General features: G+C 37.5%; 1 protein-coding gene across 2 annotated transcripts in view; it reads right to left on the bottom strand.

The window, feature by feature from the left end:
• Window positions 1-615: 615 nt before the first annotated feature.
• ENPP3 (ectonucleotide pyrophosphatase/phosphodiesterase 3) overlaps window positions 616-24,911 on the bottom strand; it is a 101,281-nt gene continuing 76,985 nt past the window's right edge. The window contains exons 19-23 of one of the 2 annotated variants that reach the window (XM_016193737.2): window positions 23,340-23,475; window positions 16,979-17,056; window positions 14,549-14,681; window positions 12,277-12,433; window positions 616-876 (exon numbers count right to left, since the gene is read on the bottom strand). In XM_016193737.2, the coding sequence (XP_016049223.2) occupies window positions 706-876; window positions 12,277-12,433; window positions 14,549-14,681; window positions 16,979-17,056; window positions 23,340-23,475 (675 nt within the window). In that variant the 3' untranslated portion in view covers window positions 616-705. Of the gene's footprint in view, window positions 877-12,276; window positions 12,434-14,548; window positions 14,682-16,978; window positions 17,057-23,339; window positions 23,479-24,911 lie in introns of both variants that reach the window. The other variant, XM_060190443.1, reaches the window with a different exon arrangement.

Consider the following 24,911-nt stretch of genomic DNA (forward strand, 5'->3'; position numbering starts at 1 on the left):
AAGAGAAATTATTAAATAAAGATAGTGTAAATATTTCATTTTATGGCGGAGGTAGATAGCATAATGGTTATGCAAAGAGACTCTCAAGCCTGAGACTCCAAAGTCTCAGGTTCAAATTCAATCCCCCACACCACCGTAAGCTAGAGCTGAGCAGTGCTCTGGTAAAAATAAATAATAAAATTATTTTAATAAATATTGTTGAGTTGATAAAGGAGAAAATATATTTTAAAAAAACTGATGTCAAATTTATTCAGTTCCCAAATGATAACTCACTTTTATTCTGCTTAGGAAAGGCTAGGCAGAAAAGTATGATCAAATATTAAAAGTGAGGTGATAAGTATACTAAAGAAGGTATAATATAGAAAATGTCTGCATTTTAAAAAAGTAACTTTACAATAATACATATTCAGTGCCTGGGAAGATGATTCAGCTGGTAAAAAACACAGCTTGCATGTATGAAACCTTAAATTTAATTCCAATTCTGTATATGCCAGAGCAATGCTTTGGCCTCTTTCTCTTGCTTGTGGAAGGAATAAGTAAATATATAAAATAATGAACATTCATATATACAAATGCTATATATTTATGTAAAATGTAAGATAATGCAACATGACATTTAGAGAAATTAAGGACAAAAAAACAGAAAACTTTATTTTTCAACAGAAAAAGTCATTCATATTTACCAAAATTATTTTGTATATCAACTTAAATAGTAGTTTCAAAGGTGGGTAAATATGTCTTTAGCTGCAAAATTTCAGAGACAGGCTGTGGTTTTTCCTGATAAAAGTCAAGTCCAGTAAGAAGTTCCACATCACGAACCCGAGCAGTGTGGGCTTTTAATCTTTCCTCAACCCAAATACTTTCTGTTTTGTATTCCTGAAAAAGAGAAACAACAGACTGTTTTCTATAAAGTATGGTTTTAAATAACAGAAAGAAATTGTACAATTTAGAAGTTGGTTTTTCCCTGTGATTTTACTGCCTTCAATCTTAATTTGAGAAAGATAAAATATTGTAATACCTTGAAATAGATGAAAAAGAGAAATACCATGTGTTCAATACCAAATAAAAATCACTACAAAATTGCAAAGTTCAGCCATTCTTACATTTACCGCTGATGTAAATGTTTTAAAGGAATATGGTATTAAAGGTTAAGTTAGGTTCATTTCGTCTACTTAGAGCTAATCACTAGTAGGAACCAGTGTGAGTCTGCTTCAAAACATTTTACTGCATATAAAAATACAAAGCTTGGGATCCAGGATTGCTCAACAAATTGTTTGGCTTCATATGTTAACTCTCTTTTCAATCACCAGGTTCCAGATGCCACCAGGATGCTGGCTAGGCTTCCCTGGATTGAAGACCCCACCAATGTGTCCTGGAGCTCAGCTTCCCCAGAGACACACCCTACTAGGGAAAGAGAGAGGCAGACTGGGGGTATGGACCGACCAGTCAACGCCCATGTTCAGCGGGGAAGCAATTACAGAAGCCAGACCTTCTACCTTCTGCAACCCTCAACGACCCTGGGTCCATGCTCCCAGAGGGATAGAGAATGGGAAAGCTATCATGGGAGGGGGTGGGTTATGGGGATTGGGTGGTGGGAATTGTGTGGAGTTGTACCCCTCCTACCTTATGCTTTTGTTCACTAATCCTTTCTTAAATAAAAAATTAAAAAAAAAATACAACACAGTGTTGGTTTATGAGCTTTCAAACTCATATAAATGATTCAATAAATGGTATTTACACTTTTCTATAGAATTTCTATAGTGATCATCCAGAATTATATTTATGATGTGTCAAAAACAAATATATCTAGATATTAAAATGCTTTTAGTTATGGTTAGTGATGTAGTACAATTTAGTTTTTTTACTGTTCTGTTGATAGATGTTTTGATTTATGAGTAATACAATCATGAATACATTGGCATAGCCCTACTATGTTCAAGAACCTAAGGCTATATAAATGTATGCAGCTTTAATTTTGCCAGATATGAAAATTTTATACCAATATATACTTTTTCTGGCAGTTTAGGATAATTCCACTTCTCCATATCCTTGCCCAAACCATGGCATGACATAGTGTTTCCCCCCTTTAAATTTTACTACATTGAATATTATAGCTAAGTACATTTTCAAATATTTTTAAGACTTTAATAGATATACTTTTTACTATATAAAGTAAACTCAGTACATCAGAGCCATGGGTATCTATGAAAATATTTATTTATTTTGCCTCCAGGATTACCACTGGGGCTGGGTGCCTGCACCACTAACCCACTGCTCCTGGAGGCTATTTTTTCCATTTTGTTGCCCTTGTTATTGTTCTTACTGCTGTTGTTGTTGTTGTTGGATAGGACAGAGAGAAATGGAGAGAGGAGGGGAAGATAGAGAGGGGGAGAGAAAGACACCTGCAGACTTCCTTCACCACTTGTTAAGCGACCCCCCTGCAGGTGGGGAGCTGGGATCTTTATGTTGGTCCTTGTGTTTCATGATATTCACATGACATTCCTACTTTTCAGTTAATTTTTTTAAATATAAAAATGTTTGCTTAATTGGATGAGTGTATTTTAAGAATGCTCCCTTTACTCAACACTGTGTTTTTTTATTAATATGCAGACCTAAAATAGGCAGCTACTATTTGGCCCAGAAAAAGTTAAGAGGAAATTACTGTTAGTTTTAAACCATAAGGACATTTCTCTGCATGAGTTCATAATATGAGTTCACTTTGTAAATGAATATGACACATAAAAGTTTGACTTCAATATTGGATGATCTCACTCTCTGGCAGAAGTTGAAAAAAAAGGTCAGAAGAGAAAACACAAATAGAACCTGAACTGGAATTGGCGTATTGCATCAAAGTAAAAGACTCCGGGGTGGATGGGTGGGGAGAATACAGATCCAAGAAAGATGACAGAGGGGGTTGTATTGTTATATGGAAAACTGGGAAATGTTATGCATGTACAAACTATTGTATTTTGTAAAACATTAATTCCCCAATAAAAAATTGACATAGATTGACATAGATTACTCAAATTTCTGTCTTATTTGACCAGTCAACTAAACACTTAGTAAACTCTCGACAGTGTTTTATTTTTCAACATCTCAATCAATGCTTTTAAATTAATTAGACTCGGGCAAGGATAAAAGCCAAGCTATTTATTATCAAATAGTTCACTAGCACCACCAATCTGGCTAGAAGCCAGGTACAGGCAACTGCTCTGAGTGTATACCAACAGATTAGCTACTTAGCATATGTAAAATTTTTATAAGATACATTTAGATTATTTAGGTTTTGTTATATATATATGGGTATATGCATGTTTTGTAAATAGCAGTATTAAATTACAACTCAGTTATTTTTTAATGTATTTTATTTATTAATGAATAAATTAAGGAGGAGAGAGAAAGAACCAGACACGACTTTGATACCTGTGCTGCCAGGGATCGAACTCAGACCTCCTTCTTGAGAATCCAATGCTTTGTCCACTGTGCCACCTCCCAGACCATTCAAGTTATTTTTTCTTAAAGCAATGCCAGTCTCAATATTTTTCTGCCCTAATTACTTTCTAATTACCACTCTTTAACATTTAGTATTTGGTTATTGCTCCTACAAACCTATCAAAACTGCTTTGCTGAGGATGACTCAACCAAATAGACTTTTTAGAAAAGCAACAAGCACAAGGCATCTGAGAGTTCCTCTTTTGCGCAGCTCAACATGTGCACTCAGCCTGGTGCACCGCCACCTGGCCCCCAGACTACACACCTCTAAAGTTTTACTTTTTTGATGGTCTCTTGTTTCCTCAACTGACTCTAGTGTTTGTTTTTCATTCTGGAAATATATCCTTCTATTCTATCTTTAGATCTCTCTACTTTTTTTTTTTTTACTCCCAGTGGCAGGTTTTTTTCTTTTCTTTCACTCCCATGATTTAATACCAAATCTATTTCTACAGGTACCATTTCTCTCTCAAACTCTAATACCTACATTTCATAATACCTGCTGAATAATTGACAATGGCGATAGTCACTTTGACTTGACAACATTCTCATCCATATAATTAGAACTTTAATGATACAAATTTAAGGGAGAAAGAAAAAGGATAAAGAGAAAAGATTGAAAAATAGGGAAAATGAAAATAAAAACGACTGTGTACCTAGGGGGCTAACAAGTTAGCTCAATTGTATAGTGTGCCTTCTTTGTCAAGGGTATATGACTCAGTTTGAGCCAGCCCCCACTGCATAGAGGCTACCTTCAGTGTTGTGATTTTTTTCTATGTCTTTCTAACTGAAAAAAAAAAAAATCAACTTGGAGTTTGAAGCCTCAGTGATGAGAGAGAGAAGATGAGTTTGGTTACTAGACTAATCAGAAAGAGGAGTTGTGCATCTGTTGTTTCAATAGCAGCTGCTAGCTTTTTTTTTTTTCTCCAGGGTTATCGCTGGGGCTCCGTGGTACTATGAATCAACAGCTCCTGGAGGCCATTCCCTTTTCCCCCCATTTTGCTGCCCTTGTTCGAGACCTCCTTTGAATCTGGAGAGGTGGCAGTCATTGACTATGTGGGTCATAGTCTGTCTGTAGCTGCAGGGGCAATTCGGGTTGTCTCTGGCTCCCCAGCGATGGAACATAGCGGCGCACCGGCCATGCCCGGCACTATAATAAATCAGAGCTGAACAACGCTATGATAAAAATCAGAAAAAGAAAAGGAAATAATGGATGTAATCCCATCAAAAGATGTGATTCCTTTATAATAACCACCAGTTGCTTGCTGTTTCTCAGGAATCTCTAAGATTTTATAAAAAAAAATCTCATTTAATGCTCAGAACTTCATGAGGAGAGTGAATTTCTTTTTGATTGCTGAGGAAAGTAATCAGGTTATTCACTGGAAAAGGTCAAGCCAATAACTGAACCCAAGGTTATTGAATTCTGAAATTAATACAATAACTTTTATTTTATTATATATTTTATATAACCCCTCCATCAATATTCAATTATTCTCTCAACCTGAATATGACCAAGAAAAAATTCACTATTCCAAAATCAACAGTTATATATATATTTTCTGACCTTAATCTCCAGTTACATTTGACTTTTTCTCATCCTATCTCACCCCTTCTCCATGTCTAATTAATATCCACATCTTAATAGTGTTACAGGGAGTCGGGCAGTAGCACAGCAGGTTAAGCACATGTGGCACCAAGTGCAAGGACCGCCTCAAGTATCCGGGTTCCAGCCCCAGGCTCCCCACCTGCAGGGGGGTCGCTTCACAGGTGGTGAAGCAGGTCTGCAGGTGTCTATTTTTCTCTCTCCCTCTCTGTTTTCCCCTCCTCTCTCCATTTCTCTCTGTCCTATCCAACAATGACGACGACATCAGTAACAACTACAACAATAAATATAAAAAAATAAAAAAAATAATGCTACAATCTTTCTTTTAATCATAGTTTAAGTTTTTTTATACTTATCTCATTATGTGTCATAATTATCTTTATATATAACACTCCTTATAAATATACTTCAAGTTCCTCAGAATTATGAAAATGTTTATTAGCGATTATATGCTATTTAGTGGAGATGTGAAGTCATTTCCACATTGGATGGAGATGCTTCATATTATTTCTACTTAGCAGGATAACTGGGGAAAGGTGACATTCTAAAGGGAGAAGAGACGAAGGGGAAAAACAGGGGACAGGACTAAGTAGGAAACTCAAAATATGGGTCAAGTAGTTTCAAGAACTCCACCTGACTTTTAGGCCTTCAGGGTCAACTGTGGGTAACTGTGATGAAGTCTTAGTACAAGTTAGGATATTTTTGTCTCTTTTATTGGCAATAGATTTTTGGATGAGAAAGTATATCTTAGTAAAAATTAAATTTTAAGATAAGTAAGTATATTCATCTAGTAGTATGCTAACAATTTGAAGAGGAGAATGAAGCTATGTAAGATTAATTGTACTTTTCTGGTTTTTTAAAAAAATTTTACTATATTTATTTATTTGATAGAGAGCCAGAAATTGAGAGATAAGGGAGATAGGCAGGAAAAGAGTGGTCTGGGAGGTGGCACAGTGGATAAAGCACTGGACTTTCAAGCATTAGGTTCCAAGTTCAATCTCTGGCAACACATGTACTAGAGTGATTTCTGGCTCTCTCTCTCCTCATATCTTTCTCATGAATAAATAAATAAAATCTTAATAGAGAGACAGAGAGAGAGAGAGAGAGAGTAAAAGAGAGAGACTTGCAGAACTGCTCCGACACTTGTGAAGCTTTCCTCCTGCAGGTGGGAACCAGGGGCTTGAACCCAGGTCCTTGCTAATTGTAATATGTGTGCTCAACAAGGTGAGCCATCACCCCCTCCACTTTTTTTTTTGTATTGTAACATGTGTGCTCTTCCAGATGTGCTAATAATCAACATTAAGATTATTTTTCTTTTTTTTATTTAAGAAAGGATTAATTAACAAAACCATAGGGTAGGAGGGGTACAATTCCACACAATTCCCACCACCCAATCTCCATTTCCCACCCACTCCCCTGATACCTGAAAGCAGAAGTACACTAGGGTTTGCAGTGAGTACCCCCCCTAACACTTCCTCTCCACTATTCCAAGCTTTGGGTCCATGATTGCTCAATAATTTGTTTGGCTTCGTATGTTAACTCTCTTTCAGTCACCAGGTTCCAGATGCCATCAGGATGCCAGCCAGGCTTCCCTGGATAGAAGACCCCACCAATGTGTCCTGGAGCTCTGCTTCCCCAGAGACACACCCTACTAGGGAAAGAGAGAGGCAGACTGGGAGTATGGACTGACCAGTCAACGCCCATGTTCAGTGGGGAAGCAATTACAGAAGCCAGACCTTCTACTTTCTGCATCCCACAAGGACCCTGGGTCCATGCTCCCAGAGGGATAGAAAATGGGAAAGATTAGTTTTCAAAGTCCCTGATAAAATAATGGGGGTCTGGGTCATGGAGGAAATGTAGAGCAAACATATTACTGTACATGAGGACCCATGTTCAAGTCCCTGGTTCCCACTTGCGGGTGAAGTTTCATGAGTGGTCAAGCAGTGATTTATATCCCTCCCTCTCTTGTTCTCCCCTGTTCTCCTTCCCCTTCTTTCAGTTTCTCTCTAGCTGTATAAAAGGAAAAAACAAAGAAAGAAAAAGAATAAAAATGGTCACTTGGAATGATGGATTCATCATGCAGGCACCAAACCCCAGTGACAACCCTGGTGGCAATATTATATCATTATCCTCATCATCATCATTGCCTATGGCCCAGAAATTTATTTCTAGGAGAAATATCCAAAGGAAATAAACACATCCATCCAAAGAGATCTATGTACAAGTGTGTTCATAGCAGCACAATTTATAGTAGCCTAATCTTGAAAACAACCCAAATATCTAATAGCAAATGTTAAAGAAGTTGACTTGACTATCAAAAATAATAAAGTCATCTTCTTTGCTTATCTTGGATGGAAATTTAAGGAATTATGTTAAGTGAGATAAGTCAAAAAAAGAAAGACAGATACCAGATGACCTCACTTATAGATGGAACATAAGAAACACAACTAATAAAGAAAAACACAAAATGGGACTGGGTAGTGGCATACCTTGTAAAGTGGTATGATACAGAGCACTGGGACTCAGGTTCAAGTTCCCAGCCCCCACCTACAGGGGGAAGTCTCAGGAAAGGTGAAACAGTATTACAGTTATTAATCTCTCTTTCTCCCCTTGTAATTTCTCTTTGCCTCTATCCAAAATAAATTATATATACAGCGGATTAAGTGTAAGGATCCACATAAGGATAGCGGTTCAAGCCCTCACTCCCCACCTGCAGGGAGTGTAGTTTCACAAGTTGTTAAGCAGATCTTCAAGTGTCTATCTTTCTCTTCCCCTCTTTGTCTTCCACAATAACAAGGTCAACAAAATGGGAAAAATGGCCTCCAGGAGTGCAGGCACTGAGCCCCAATGATAACCCTGGCGGCAAAAAAAGAAAAAAAAAAAAAAAGAAAAACACAAAGTGAAACTTGGAGTAGGTAGGAGGTACTACACCAAAGCAAAAGCAAAACAAAACAAAACCACTCTAGGGAGGGAGGGTTTGGAAGGGTATGAAAAGGGTTTTGAGGAATTGGTGTACTAACATTTCAATACTGTACTATAGACCACTAACCCATAAATAAAATGAAAACAAAAATAGTAATGGCATAGAGAAGGGTAGTTTCTTCTTTGCATACTCATTCTAATTCTAAACAATCTACAATGGCTAATAGTAACCTTTATGAATATATATATATATATATATATATACACACACATATATATATATTCACTGTTTGCTATTAGGTGAAATGAAGAATTATGGCTTACTTTTGTCATAACTAAATAAAATTCTGAGGAAAAAAAAATTTGGACTAGGCATCTCCTGATAGCTTATCATTTGGAAATCCTTTCCTCCTCTAGGATTACAAGCAAACCACAATTCAGAGACTAAACTTGGCATTCAATTGTCACCACAAATCCAATCAAATCCTATCTTAAATCTCCAACTAGAATTCTACTTACCCTATCAGTATTTCTCCTTTGAAAATATAATAAATCTCTTCATCTCTCGTGCCACATATCCCTCCCTTGTTCTAGGCTCCTAAGTGTTAGACTATGACCATCTATAGATAGAAATAATGTCTTATTTATCTGTGCTTCTCCATCCTCAAGTGTGAGGAAGTCATTTATGTTGAAGAACCTGAAAGAACACAGAGTAAGCCCAATATTACCTAGTTATTAAATTTTAATTTCCAGTTTCAGTAGTCCACTGGACAAGTAAGTGGCTGAAGTTGAACCATCACTCATCACCATGCATAAAAGTCAACTCCAGGTGGGTCAAGGACATGGCCATTAGGCCAGAAACTGTCAAATGCATAGAAGAAAATACTGGCAGGACACTTCATGACCTATGCTTCAAAAAAATCCTCAAGGATTCAAATCCAACAGCAAAGAAAATAAAAGCAAAAATAAACCATTGGGACTACATCACATTCAAGAACTTCTGCACAGCAAAGAGTACCACCTCTTTGGTGGTCAGAAAGACACCCAATGGGATGGGAGAAGATCTTTACACAACACACATCAGACAAAGGACTAATAACCAAAATACATAAAGAGCTCAAAAAACAAGCACCAAGGAAACAAGCAACCCCATTAGAAAATAGGGATAGACTTAGACCAATAATAGATCCCTCTCTCCACCATCACAGGTCACATCCATCAGGAATGTCAGCATAAGCCCTCCATGGGTCACTCCAGAAATTTGTCCTCCTTATAAAGAGCAGAGAATGCCCACTATCTAAAGGGAGGCTGGGAAGACTGGTTCAGATAGGGGTGGCCTAGAAAATTCCCGGCTATGACCATGAACTCAGACCAACAGGGACTCAGAGGTCACACAGGCTCTTGTGTTACATATAAATATAAATGGACCTGGGGTCAGGTGGATGGAGTAAACAATTGTATTTATAGATTTTCTTCAATACTGGGAGATTCTCTCTTCCCTAATCCAACTTTATAGTCCTATTCTCAACTCTGATACCATCTTCTCAAGACAATATTTTTCTCCAACTTCATGTTAGCTATCAAACTCAAGCAAAAAACTACAAAAGGCCCCTAGGAACAAACCTGAAAACAGATTTCTTCATTTCTTCCCACTCTGAAATACCTGTTCTCATCTGCTCTACTCCTATTTTTGGATTCCTGTTCACTAATTATTTTGTCCTGCTTTGTATCTTGCCACTTTTCACCCACTAAGTTGCAGACTCCATCATGATTCCATTCTGACTTCCTTGGGTCTTACGTATGTATCCTGGAACCTCACCTCTCAAGAGCCCTACCTGACTAGGGAAAGATATAAATGGCAGGGGATATGGATCAACGTGCCAACGCTCATGTCCACTGGAGAAGCAATTACAGAAGCCAGAACGCACACCTTCTGCAGCCCCCAAAAAGAAAATGACCAGAGGGCTCTGAATTCCAACTCTATCAGGACTGGGAGAAAGAAGAGAAAAAAAAAAAAAAGGAAGTAATAGGTGTAGGTCTGACTAGTAGGAGAACTCCTGTAGCTCCAATGGAGGAGATGGGGATCCAAAACTCTAGTGGTGGGAACAGTGTGGAATTATACCTCTGTTACTTTATATTTTGTGGACCACTAATAAATTTTTTAAAAAATGGGGCAAGGACATGGACAGAAATTCTTTTTTTTTGCCTCTAGGGTTATTGCTGGGGTTCGGTGCCTGCACCACGAATCCACTACTCCTGGAGGCTTTCCCCCTCCCCCTTTTGTTGCCCTTGTTGTTTTATCGTTGTTGTGGTTATTATCGTTGTTGTTGTTGTTGTTTATGTCATTGTTGTTGGATAGGGCAGAGAGAAATGGAGAGAGGAGGGGAAGACAGAAAGGGGGAGAGAAAGATAGACACCGGCACAGACGTTTTACCTCTTGCGACATCCCCTCCTCAGCCCAGGGTTCGAACCGGGATCCTTACACTGTTCTTTGCACTTTGAGCCATGTGTGCTTAACCCACTGCGCTACCAACCAATCCCCGCCCCCCCTCCTACAGAAATTTCATTGAGGAAGAGATCCTCAATGAACAGATAATATGAGAAGGTGCTTAACGTCACTGGTCATCAGAGAAATGCAAATTAAAACAACAATGAGATACCACTTTACACCTGTGAGAATGTCATTCATTAGAAAGGGCAGGGCCCAGACTGTGGGGCACTGGGTTAAGCGCACACAGTACAGAAAGGGTAGAAATAACAAATGTTAAATGGGAAAGCTATCAGGGGAGGGGGTGGGATATGGAGATTGGGTGGTGGGAACTGTGTGGAGTTGTACCCCTCCTACCCTATGGTTTTGTTAATTAATCCTTTCTTAAATAAAAAAGAAAAAGAAAAAAGAAAAAGAAATGACAAATGTTGGAGAGGATGTGGAAAAAAAGAGACACTTCTATATTGCTAGTGGGGGTGCAAAGTGGTCCAACCATTGTGGAAAGCAATCTGGAGACTTATGTCCCAGAAATTCCTCTCCTGGAGATTTTCCCAAAGGAAACAGAAAAACCTATGAAAAGAGATCTATGTACACCTATGTTCATAGCAGCACAATTTGTAATGACCAGAACCTAGAAGTAACCCAGATGTCCAACATTAGATGGCTGGCTAAAATTATATGAAGGAATACTATTCAGCTAGTAAGAATGGTGAAGTTGTCTTCTTTGCATTCTCTTGGATGAAAATTAAGCACATCATGTTGAGTGAGATAAGTCAAAAAGAGAAGAAGTAATAATAAATGAATTTACTTATTAGCAGAACATAATAAAGTAGGGATGGGGAGGGAGAGCACAAAATGAAACATGGGCTGTACATGATGCATTGCACCAAAGCAAAGGACATGTGGAGGGAAAAGGAGGGAAGAGAGGGAAAAACTTGTATGCATATATAATGAATCCATAAAGCATTAACCCCCTTAATTAAAAAAATATATATATACATATATATTTTACATACATGCAAAAAATAATTATAAGGTAATTTAAGTACATGATGCTAAAAAAGAAATATACTTGAATGAACTTGTTTCAGTTTGATGGAATTTTTACATTTACATATTAATTTAGCAAAAATTAATTTAGTGTCAACTTGTAATGGAACCTTAAGGTCTAAAGGAAAGAAATATAAGTGTTAGCTTAATTCCACTATCAGCTGAGACGATAGAAACAGGATGGGAGTATGAGTCGACTTCCTGACGCCCAAGTCCAGTGGAGAAGCAATTACAGAAGCCAGACCTCCCACTTTCGGCACCCCATAATGATCTTGGGCCCATGCTCCCAAAGGGATAAAGAATAGGAAAGCTTCCAACAGAGGGGATGACATATGGAACTCTGGTGGTAGGAATTGTGTGGAATTGTACCTCTCTTATTCTACAGTCTTATCCATCATTTTTAAATCAATAATAATAAAAAATAAAGAGATAAATGGAATATCACTCCTTCCCTTAATAATGATTGTAAGTAAAATGTATGTAAATAAAGTATGTGAGATATACATATATAGACACTTGTCTAGGTCTGTATCTACATGTTTGTATTGATGACAGTCACTTAGAGATTAATTGTTTAAAGTTTTAAAATGAGGTCATTTTTAGCGTGATTCACCTCTGAAACACCTTTGAAAATATACTGAAATAAGATTAATTTCTGAGAGCCCAGATGAACTCTGATTAAGCACTTTCTGAGGGTCCAGGAATTTTTCTAGAGCATACTCACAGGGCAACTCTCCACATTGGTAGGTCGGTGAGGGATGATAAAAGGCAGAACATCTAAGCCCCCAGGGCAGGCATCAGGGGTGTGGCTCTTATTTTTACAGCTAGTAAGTATCACAAAGTAGTGTGTTGGGATGGGAACAGTGGTGTTGAATACATATCTGGAAAATATAATTGAAAATTTCTGTTGTTATTACACTTTTGTTTCTAAAATTTATGAATGTCTTTCATATCTTAAAAGAAATGTAACGGTACAAATAAGATGTTAAAAATAGAAAGCACAATTTTTTTTAAAAGCACACAATTTTATTACATTGTTTCAGATTTTAATGAGTAAAATTGGGGCAGGGTGATGGGGCACCTGATTGAGCACACATGTTACAATGTGCAAGGACCCGGGTTCAAGCCTCCTAGTTCCCACTTGCAAGGGGAAAGCTTTGTAAGTGGTAAAGCCATGTTGCTGGTGTCTCTCTGTCCCTCTCCTTCTCTATCACCCCCTTCCATCTCAATTTCTGTATCCAATACATAAATAAGGCTAATTAAAATTATAAAAAAATTAAAAATAAATGAGCAGAACAAAAATGTATCACACACAAAGTCTAATCACTATTTTTAAGATTTATTTTGGGAGAGAAAGAGAGATATATCATCAAAGTTATCACCCTGGCAAATGCAGTTCTGGAGACAGAGTCTGTACTTGTTTGCTCAGAATTCTACTGCTATGTCACTTTTCAGGCCACTTGGTAATTTTAATATTATGAAAAAACAAAAGAAAACATTGAACAGCAGATGATAGTCTGCCTCCTGTGTTTTCTAATCTTTGTGTTTTTGGTTTTGTGTCTCAATGTAATGTGTTCTGCTAGAGCAAGGTCTGAAAATGAAGATTACAACTGGACTTGTGCACTTTCATCAGATGCTTGAAATGTGCAGGAACCCTTAGTTATTCTAGGACTTACTAATCTTTCTCAGCTTCTGCATGGAAGTGATGTTCCATTACCAACTTCAGGAGTAGAGCTAGGAATAAATACATAAAATGGATAGGACAGCCCTTGGGTTTCAGATACCAAGCACAAAAGTGTCTTCAGTTATTAATTTTTGATTGTATTTTTTCCTATTTGAATCCTCTTCTGGAAAATACTTTTGCTAGTCAGGGCTAGTTGGTGGTGTAACTGATTGAGTGCACATGTTATAATGCATAAGAACCAGGGTTCAAGCCCCTAGTCCCCACTTGTAGACGGGAAGCTTCACAAATGACGAAGTGCTGCAAGTGTTGTAGGTGTCTCTCTCTCTCCTTCTCTATCTCCTCCTCCCTCTTAATTTCTCTCTGTTTCTATACAATAAATAAAATAACAAAAATATTTTTTAAAATACCTTTACTAGGGGCCAAGTGGTGGAGCACCTGCTTAAATGCACACATTACAGTGCACAAGGACCCAGGTTCAAGCCCCTGGTCCCTACCTGCAGGGGGAAAGCTTCACGAGTGGTGAAGCAGGGCTGCAGGTGTCTCTCTGTCTCTCTCCCTATCTCCCCCTTCCCTCTCCATTTCTGGCTCTCTCTCTCTCCAATAAATAAATAAAGATAATAAAAAGTATACCCTTGTGTGCCCCTAAATTGTCTAGTATAGGAATGTTTCGCAAGTAAAAGTAAAATAAAATAATACACCAATTAAATTTGTTTTAAAAATACCTTTACTAATCAACCACTATTGGACAATGTTATGAACTAACTTGATTTTTTAATTTAATTATGTATTGTTGTATATTTATTTGGGATTGTTGGAAAAGTCATGACACATTTTTTGCATAGAAAAATACATTATGACTTTTTCACCAACACAATAATAATAGTATAATGATTTCCTCTTTAATCTTTACATCACATTTTCTCCTTTGCCCATTTGTTTAGGTGATTTCCAAATAAAAATTTCAACTCTTTCATGCTATTTTTTCCTGGCTAATTCATTAAATACTTGACCATATGAGGACTGGTTTATACAACAGTCTTTCATTCCTGAGGCACCAGAGGTCACAGGCTCAATTCTCAAGATCACCATAAACCAGAACTGAGCAGTGAAAAAATTCCTTATGGAAGTTTTAAATAATAACTAGGTAAACTACTTGAACACAGTCAACTACACTAAAATTGTCATGTGTATCTACAAACAAATATACAATATAGCATTTAGAATATTCAGTTTGTATTGAATTATAGAAATTTCCCATTATAATACACATAATTTCTAAATTAAAATGTCCATCTGATATCAAACTACTTACCCTGTAATTTCATTTGTAGAGTCAAAATGACCATCATAATTATAATCAAATATTGGTCCACTGACCACATTTACTCCATTTCTTTCTGTGGCATGCTTCACAAGAAAAACATTGTGAAAGTAATCCCACATTTCTGGAAGTAAACGAAGAAAGTGTTAAAAAAATACTCGTATCATGTTGGATCATGCCACTAGTAGACAGAGGCAATTCATTTTAAATTTGGATACATTTCATATCTTTTTCTTGCCAACTTGCCCCAGCACTTTCAGTACTATGTCAAGTAGAAGCAGTGAGACTGGGCATATTTGTCTTGTTTCTCATCTTATGGAAAAGACTTTTTCACCTTGAACACAGTGTGAGCTGTGGGGTTGTCATATATGCCTTGTACAATACTTCATTTGAAAGAATTTATCATGAAAGGATGTTGTCAAGGACTACTTTTTGAGATGATCAGATGACATTTAGCCTTCATTCTGTTTATTTGGTGGATCACTCTGGTTTGTGCCTGTCCAATCACCGTGTACTCTGGGGATAAAGGTCACTTGATCATGGTATTTGATCTTTGTTAATGTGATGGTGAATTTAGTTGCTAACATTTTGTTGGGAATTTTTGCATCTGTGCTGATAAAGGTTATTGGCTTGTGATTTCCTTTTCTTACATTGTATTTGTATGCATTACTGTCATGATATTAATGCTGGCATCATAAGACAGGCTAGAAAGTGTTCTCAATTGTTTTTAAGAACTGAAGAAATCATCTACAATATTCTGGCCTTTAGGCTCATGATTAGTCAACAATTTATTCTGCTTTATATCTTAACTCTTTTTCAGCTACCAGGTTCCAGATACTATCATGATGCCATCCAGACTTCCCAGGGTAGACAACCCCACCAAAGTGTCTTGGAGCCCAACTTCCCCAGAGTCCTGCCCCACTAGAGAAAGAGAGAGACCGGCTGGGAGTATGGATCGACCTGTCAATGCCCATGTTCAGCGGGGAAGCAATTACAGAAGCCAGACCTTCCACCTTCTGCACCCTGTAATGACCTTAGGTCCATACTCCCAGAGTGTTAAAGAATAGGGAAGCTATCGGGGAGGGGATGGGAAATGGAGTTCTGGTGGTGGGAATTGTGTGGAGTTGTACCCTTCTTATCCATGGATTTGTCAGTTTCCATTTTATAAATTAAAAAAATTGAAGAAAGATTGGTATTAGCTCTTCTTTCAATGTTTTCTGGAGTTCACCAGTAAAGTCATCTGGTCCCACCTTTCATTTTATTATTGAATTCATCACCTTCATTATTGGTCTGTTTTAATTTTCTGTTTATTTAAAGGTACAGTCTAATAGGTTGGTCTAGATTATCTATTATGTTGGCATAAATTTCCCATGATTCTTTGTATTTATGTAACATCAACTGCAATGTCTCTTTCATTGGAAAGATATTTGAATCATCTTTTTTCTTAGTCTAGTTAAAAGTTTGTCAGTTTTGCTTACCTTTTTAATAAAAGCTCTTAGTTTTTTAAAAATTATTATTAGTGATTTAATAATGATTGACAGTATCATGGGATATTAGGAGTACAATTCTATACAGTTCCCACCACCAGAGTTCCATATTCCATGACCTCTACTGGAAGGTTCTCTATTCTTTATCCTTCTGGGAGTAAGGACCAAAGATCTTTATGGGGTACAGAAGGTGGGAGGTCTGGCTCCTGTAATTGCTTCTCCACTGGACATGGGTGTTGGTAGATCCATACCCCCAACCTGTTTCTATCTTTCCCTAATGGGGTAGGGCTCTGGGAAGGTTCCAGAGCACATTGGTGAGGTCATCTGCCCAGGAAAGCCAAGTTGGTGTCATGGTAAAAGCTCTTACTTTTGTTGACCTTTAAAAAATATTTGTCTCTATTAACTATATGCTACTTGATGTTATTTAAATATATCTAACTATACAGGTAGACATATTTAAATAACATTAAATTCTGCTTTGATAATTGATACTAGTGATTGTCAATTCCAAAATAGTCTTAAATATCAAAAAAGTAAATAGTCATATTGATGATAGCTTTTTGTTGTTGATGTCACTGCAGACTTGAAATTATAGTTAAATGTGCCTCTAAATTCCTCTAAAGGATAGAATTACTTTGGGGACATTGAGTATTAAAAAATGGTCACAACATGCTGCTTTATGATTCTGGAGAAAAACACCTTTTATTAACTTTTATGCATCTCAGAAATTTTAGATTCATAAATAACTCTTTACAGATAAACTAGGTTTAAAAATAAATCATCAAAATACTAGTCAGTCCAAGCTGAAAAGAAGTTATGTCAGATATCCTTCTTGTTCTTATATTTAAATCACTAGAGTAAAACACTCATATCATCAGGTAAAAAAGTCCAGGAAATAATTTAGGTATTCTTAATAATTTACATATATACTCACTTTTGAATTCCTCATACATTGGTACCAAATTACTTGTAATTAAAGCATCATATTGACTAGCTGAAGTTCTACTGTTAGCTGCAAAACAAATTAATTTCATTTCATTACACCTAGTTATCTGAGCAAATGTGACAGACCACAAAATAGATCCATTACTATTACGTATCACCAATTTAGTAATAATCAAAACAATGAGATATGAAGTCATATCCAATAGAGGACATCAATAATACAGGAAGTTGTATGCTTTTGAAAACTGTAGTGCGTTGACAGCTCTCTAAAAGATAACCATTTCCCTCTTGCCCTGTGACTGTACATGTGATAGTTACAAAATAGAATCTTTGCAAAAGCCTGAAAATTAAGTGAAGGGCCCCCAGTTGAGATCATCATGGATTTAAGCTGTCCTCTATGTTGAACAGTGGAGCCCTTACACTGAGGAGAATTGAGAAGAGAGAAACAGAGGGGAAGGCCATGTGTGCCTGAGGTTGGAGTGATGCAGCTGGAGTACTGGAAGCTGAAAGAGGTGAAGGAGTCTCCATTTTAAAGAAATAATAAAGGGGGCAGGGACTGTGCCCCCCCCCCAGTAGAGTGCACATGCCACCATGCAAGAGAATCTGGGTTCAAACTACCTGCCCCTACCTGTGAGATGAAGCATCACGAGTGGTGGAGTAGATCTACAAGTGTCTCTTTCTCTCCCTCCTACTCTGTTCCTCTATGTCTCTATTATAACTTAAAAAGAAAATGAAATGACTTCCTGGTACATTGTAGTTGTCCTGCAGGCACAAATGTTCAGCTATTATCCAGGTAGCAAAATAATACTAATATCATAGCTTTTATAATACCTTGATCTTGAACTTTTGAATTTCTGGCCTTTAGAACCATATGAAACCATATTTATGACGTTTTGTACCACCAAATCTGTGGTAATTCGTTGTGGCAGTCCTGGGAGAAAAATATAGTACTAAAAATGAATGTATAGTTTTAAGAATGTGTACAGAATAATAGCAATAATGTCAAGGCCTTTCTCAAAATAAAAAATTTTAAGTGAATTATATATATTTCTTTTTTTATTTGATAGAGACAGAAATAGGGGAGGGGAGATGGAGAAAGACAGCCACCTACAGCATTACACTATTACTTGTGAAGTTTCCTCTGTGTATGTGGGGGCAAGGGACTTGAGCATAGATTCTTGTGTTTCGTAAAATGTGCACTCTACTGGGTGTGCCACTACCTGGCCTTTAAAGTGAGCTTTAACTGAATGAAAACTACTGATGACCCCCTGCACTGTCTATCTAGCACAGTGAATGGTGAGGTAGAAGGCACGTGATACAAGTGAATTACAGAGATTTATTTCACTTTGTTCAAATGGTTCTTCTGGTGGGCAGAAGAGCTGAGGTCCTAACCAGAATAATCTAGTTCCACGTCATACAAAAATAGTTTTTTTAATATTGTATTTATTTATTAGGTACAGACAGAAAGAATTTTTCTGTTTAGAGGGGAGGGCGAGATTGAGAGGGAGACAGACAGACACCTGCAGCACTGCTTCACCATTCATGAAGCTTTCCTCCCTGCAGATGGGGACCAGAGGCTTGAACCTGGGGCCTTGTGTATTGTAATGTGTGTGTTTAACCAGGTGTGCCACCGGCTGGAACCCCAAATCATCACTGACTATACTAGATAGACCACCCATGGAGCTTTCAGTTTTGTTCATATGATAAATGCAGAAAGTTGAACCATGTGAACTTGCAGAAGAGAAAAAATGTAAACTGCCTCTCAGACTTTGTGAGGACTGTGATGGTTGGTGGGGGTAGTAGAAGGGAGTGGGTCTCAGAACTTTGGTAGTAGGTGTGGTATGAAACTATATCATTATCTTATATTCCCCTAAAACATTACTAACCTATTAATAATTTAATAAGCTATCACAGCTCTTTCAAGTTTATCCTAGGATTTACACAAATTTAGTAATTCTAATTGTATCAAGATTTAAAATAAGATTTAGATTCATTTGTCTTACTTCTGGTGGGAGTTTTAAATTCATGTCCTGCTCGTTTCATTAAGCCTCCCCCTCCACTAGAAATATCCAAATATTTAAATTATAAATCTTCAAGTTTATTACCTCTTTGCAAATGTCCTCCAGGAAAGAAGAAAGACACAAAAAGGAGAAAGAAAAAAGAGAGGAGAGAGAGAGAGAAAGGAAGGAAGGAAGGAAGGAAGGAAAAAAAGAAAGGAAGGAAGGAAGAAAGAAAGAAGGAAAAGTGAAAGTCAGAAAGTCAAGCATCAGGAGGAAATTCATTCTCAGAAGTTGAATTTTTTTTTCCCCCTCTAGGATTATTGCTGGGGCTCAGAGCCAGCACTAGGAATCCACTGCTCCTGGAGGCATATTTTTTCATTTTGTTGCCCTTGTAGTTGTTATTGTTGTTATAACTGCTGTTGGACAGGACAGAGAGAGATCGAGAGGGGAAGACAGAGAGGAGGAGAAGATAGACAACTGCAGACCTGCTTCACAGTTTGCGAAGCAACATCCCCCCACACCCCACCCACACCCCGCCGCAGGTGGGGAGATGGGGGCTGAACCAGGATTCTTAAACTGGTCCTTGTGTTTTGCGCCATGTGCGTTTAACCCGCTGTGCTACCACCCAGCCCCCAGAAGATGAAAATCTTATAGCTGATTAGTGAAATAAAATTTACTGTAAACAACTACATGCCACCAAGCTAAAGAACCTGGAAGAAATGGACGATTTCCTAGATACCTACCAACTTCCAAAACTAAGTAAAGAGGAAGTGGATAACATGAACAGGCCCATCACAGCTAATGAAATTGAAATAGTTATCAAAAATCTCCCCAAAAATAAAAGTCCTGGACCAGATAGTTTTACAAATGAATTCTACAAAACCTTCAAAGAAGAACTAATACCTCTACTTTTAAAAGTCTTCCAGAAGATTGAAGACACTGGAATACTCCCTGCCAGCTTCTATGAAGCTAACATCACTTTGATACCAAAAGCAGACAGGGACACAACCAAAAAAGAAAACTACAGACCAATATCTCTGATGAACATAGATGCGAAAATACTGAACAAAATTCTAGCTAACCGGATACAGCAGTATATCAAAAAGACTGTTCATCATGACCAAGTGGGGTTTATCCCAGGCATGCAAGGTTGGTTTAATATACATAAATGAATCAATGTGATCCACCACATCCACAAAAGCAAGACCAAAAACCACATGGTCATATCAATAGATGCAGAGAAAGCCTTTGACAAAAATACAACATCCCTTAATGATCAAAACACAACAAAAATGGGAATAGATGGAAAATTCCTGAAGATAGTGGAGTCTATATATAGCAAACCTACAGCCAACATCATATTCAACGGTGAAAAACTGGAAGCATTTCCCCTCAGATCAGGTACTAGACAGGGCTGCCCACTATCACCATTACTATTCAACATAGTGTTGGAAGTTCTTGCCATAGCAATCAGGCAGGAGCAAGGAATTAAAGGGATACAGATTGGAAGAGAAGAAGTCAAACTCTCCTTATTTGCAGATGACATGATAGTATACAAGGAAAAAACTAAAGAATCCAGCAAGAAGCTTTTGGGAATCATCAGGCAATACAGTAAGGTGTCAGGCTATAAAATTAACATTCAAAAGTCAGTGGCATTCCTCTATGCAAACTAAGTTTGAAGAACTAAGTTAAACTAAGTTAGAAGAAATTTAAATCCAGAAATCAATTCCTTTTACTATAGCAACAAAAACAATAAAATATCTAAGAATAATTCTAACCAAAGAAGTGAAAGACTTATACACTGAAAATTATGAGTCACTACTCAAGGAAATTGAAAAAGACACAAAGAAGTGGAAAGATATTCCATGTTCATGGGTTAGGAAAATTAACATCATCAAAATGAATATATTACCCAGAGCCATCTACAAATTTAATGCTATCCCCATCAAGATCCCAAGCACATTTTTTAGGAGAATAGAACAAATGCTACAAATGTTTATCTGGAACCAAAAACGACCTAGAATTGCCAAAACAATCTTGAGAAAAAAGAACAGAACCGGAGGCATCACACTCCCAGATTTCTAACTGTATTATAGGGCCATTGTCATCAAAACTGCTTGGTACTGGAACATGAATAGACATACTGATCAGTGGAATAGAATTGAGAGCCCAGATGTGAGGCCCCACACCTATGGACATCTAATCTTTGACAAAGGTGCCCAGACTATTACATGGGGAAAGCAGAGTCTCTTCAACAAATGGTGTTGGATTAAATGGGTTGAAACATGCAGAAGAATGAAACTGAATCACTGTATTTCACCAAATACAAAAGTAAATTCCAAGTGGATCAAGGACTTGGATGTTAGACCACAAACTATCAGATACTTAGAGGAAAATATTGGCAGAACTCTTTTCCGCATACATTTTAAAGACATTTTCAATGAAACGAATCCAGTTAAAAAGAAGACTAAGGCAAGTATAAACCTATGGGACTACATCAAATTAAAAAGCTTCTTCACAGCAAAAGAAACCACTACCCAAACCAAGAGACCCCTCACAGAATGGGAGAAGATCTTTACATGCCATACATCAGATAAGAGTTTAATAACCTTGGGAGTCGGGCTGCAGCGCAGCGGGTTAAGCGCAGGTGGCGCAAAGCACAAGGACCGGCATAAGGATCCCGGTTCGAACCCCGGCTGCCCACCTGAAGGGGATTCGCTTCACAGGGGGTGAAGCAGGTCTGCAGGTGTCTATCTTTCTCTCCCCCTCTCTGTCTTCCCCTCCTCTCTCCATTTCTCTCTGTCCTATCCAACAATGACGACAACAACAATAATAACTACAACAATAAAACAACAAGGGCAACAAAAGGGAATAAATAAATAAAATAAAATATTTTAAAAAATTTTATAAAAAAAAGAGTTTAATAACCAACATATATAAAGAGCTTGCCAGACTCAACAACAAGACAACAAATAACCCCATCCAAAAATGAGGGGAGGACATGGACAGAATATTCACCACAGAAGAGATCCAAAAGGCTGAGAAACACATGAAAAAATGCTCCAAGTCTCTGATTGTCAGAGAAATACAAATAAAGACAACAATGAGATATCACTTCACTCCTGTGAGAATGTCATACATCAGAAAAGGTAACAGCAGCAAATGCTGGAGAGGGTGTGGGGTCAAAGGAACCCTCCAACACTGCTGGTGGGAATGTCAATTGGTCCAGCCTCTGTGGAGAACAGTCTGGAGAACTCTCAGAAGGCTAGACATGGACCTACCCTATGACCCTGCAATTCCTCTCCTGGGGATATATCCTAAGGAACCCAACACATCCATCCAAAAAGATCTGTGTACACATATGTTCTTGGCAGCACAATTTGTAATAGCCAAAACCTGGAAGCAACCCAGGTGTCCAACAACAGATGAGTGGTTGAGCAAGTTGTGGTATATATATACAACGGAATACTACTCAGCTGTAAAAAATGGTGACTTCACCGTTTTCAGCCGATCTTGGATGGACCTTGAAAAATTCATGTTATGTGAAATAAGTCAGAAACAGAAGGATGAATATGGGATAATCTCACTCTCAGGCAGAAGTTGAAAAACAAGATCAGAAACGAAAACACAAGTAGAACCTGAAATGGAATTGGCATATTGCACCAAAGTAAAAGACTCTGGGGTGTGTGGGTGGGGAGAATACAGGTCCATAAAGGATGATAAATGACATAGTGGGGGTTGTATTGTTAAATGGGAAACTGGGGAAAGTTATGCATGTACAAACTATTGTATTTACTGTTGAATGTAAAACATTAATTCCCCAATAAAAAAAAAGAAAAGAAATTTACTGTAATGCAGAGATTTGAAATTGAGAAAAATCTCAGTGACTTTTTCATGTTTCCAACAGAGGTTGTTTGAAAATAAACAAATGCAAAAAAAAAAAAAGGAAGAAAGAAAGAAAGAAAGAAAGAAAGAAAGAAAGAAAGAAAAAAACCCTTAAGGTTCATTTGACTGCTTAATGAAGTATTAAGTTATTGGATGTACAAAATGAGTAAAAAATCAAAATCATCCTGACTCCTTTTTACATGCATATCTAAACTTAAAACTGCCGGACTCTCCGAACATCTGGGCCTGATTAGAGTTGTTATGTGATTCCCACTGCAAAATTTATTAGACTTTATTATAGTTGTTGTACCACTTCTGGCCAGTTCACAACCACTGGATGCCTCTCAGGCATCTAGTTTAACCCAAGTAGATAGTTTTGATGGAGAGTATATGTTTAAGGCATATGCCCACATCCAGCTGATGAAGGCTTTCTAAATTGCTGCTCTAAAAAAGAGTTATACTAACCAGGAGGATGAAGGAAGCCATGGGTGATATTCTTGTCTGCTAAATAGATAGAACAATTTTGGCTCTCAGAAGGAGCAACTCTGACATCAGGCCGCAGACAGTCTGGGACAGTGGGAGGAAGAGGTGATGTGTCTCCCTGCTGAGAGAAAAGAAAAAAAAAATTACGCCTACAGTTGTGGCTCACCCATTGCCGTATATGGTTTGTAGCTTCCCTAGAATGTTTTTCATTGAACCTTTTCCTATTTTCTTAGTGAATCAGGTCTATGTGAGCAATGGAAATGGATGTCTTCAGCAGTGTTTTCCTCTGTGGTTCCCTTCTGGTTAGGGACATTAGGAAGGGAAATCAAATATACCTTGGCAAGGAATATGTGCAGAACAAATGTTGAATTGAGAAATAAGAAATGATCAGAGTTACTTCTCAGCAACAAAAAATTTCGGGGGGGGGCTAGCTTTTAATTGATGGTATATAGTGTACCTGCAAATCAAAACTGAAAACAAAATATATACAACATTAAAATACAAGCATTGTTCAGTTGAGGAATTCCTAAAGAAATCCATAGCTATAGCTGTCTAACTTATTTAAGGACAACCAGTCAATAGGAGAGAAAGTACCCCAGAGGGCAAATGTACTGTATTGAAAGCAGTGGGATCAAACAGAAGCTATAGCCTAAAGAGTAAATTTTCTCCCAATATAATTGCTCCTCTACAGCCTGCCAATCTTCTATGTTGAATCAGATCCGAAATATTTTTTTTTTGAAAAACAAAAAACAAACCAGTTTGAGAGGAAAACTAGACATGTCCAATTGAGTATTGAGTATTCCCACTAAAATGGTTCTTATTCTAATTAACCACAAATGAAGCCTACCAATTAGTTGGCAAGCCTGAGCCCCAGAATTTAGCACCCCACCCTTAAAATATGAGCTAATGGCCAGAGGTCAACAGATACCTCATAGAGATGGGAGGAAAAGGAAAAGAACGAGATATGATACAGAGAAAAGAAGACTTTCTTCTCAACATGAGAGTATATGTGGCATTCATAGAGAGAACAAAAATTCTAAATAGAAAAGAGATAACAAGAGTTCTTGGGATGTAATATTATAGTAGAAATAAAATATTCAATAATAAAATATAGAAGATGAAACTATAGCTCTCAAAAAGTGGAATAAGGGAGTCGGGTAGTAGCACAGCAGGTTAAGCAGCAAGAACTGGCATTAAGGATCCCGGTTCGAGCTCCCAGCTCCCTATGTAAGGATACCAGTTCGAGATCCCAGCTCCCCCCCTGCAGGGAAGTCGCTTCACAGGTGGTGAAGAAGGTCTGCAGGTGTCTATCTTTCTCTCCCCCTCTTTGTCTCCCCTCCTCTCTCCATTTCTCTGTCCTATCTAACAACAACGACATAAGTAAAAACAACAACTACAACAATAATAAAAAACAAGGGCAACAAAATGGAAAATAAATAAATGAATATAAAAAAGTGGAATAAAAGGCAGATGGAAAAAAGTAGGGGATATATAAAAATGTAATAGCCCATGAAGTTTAAAGTTTTATTTATTTTTAAAAATCATATGCAATTA

Source organism: Erinaceus europaeus, chromosome 4 (genome assembly GCF_950295315.1).
Source record: "Erinaceus europaeus chromosome 4, mEriEur2.1, whole genome shotgun sequence".
Lineage (NCBI taxonomy): Eukaryota > Metazoa > Chordata > Mammalia > Eulipotyphla > Erinaceidae > Erinaceus > Erinaceus europaeus.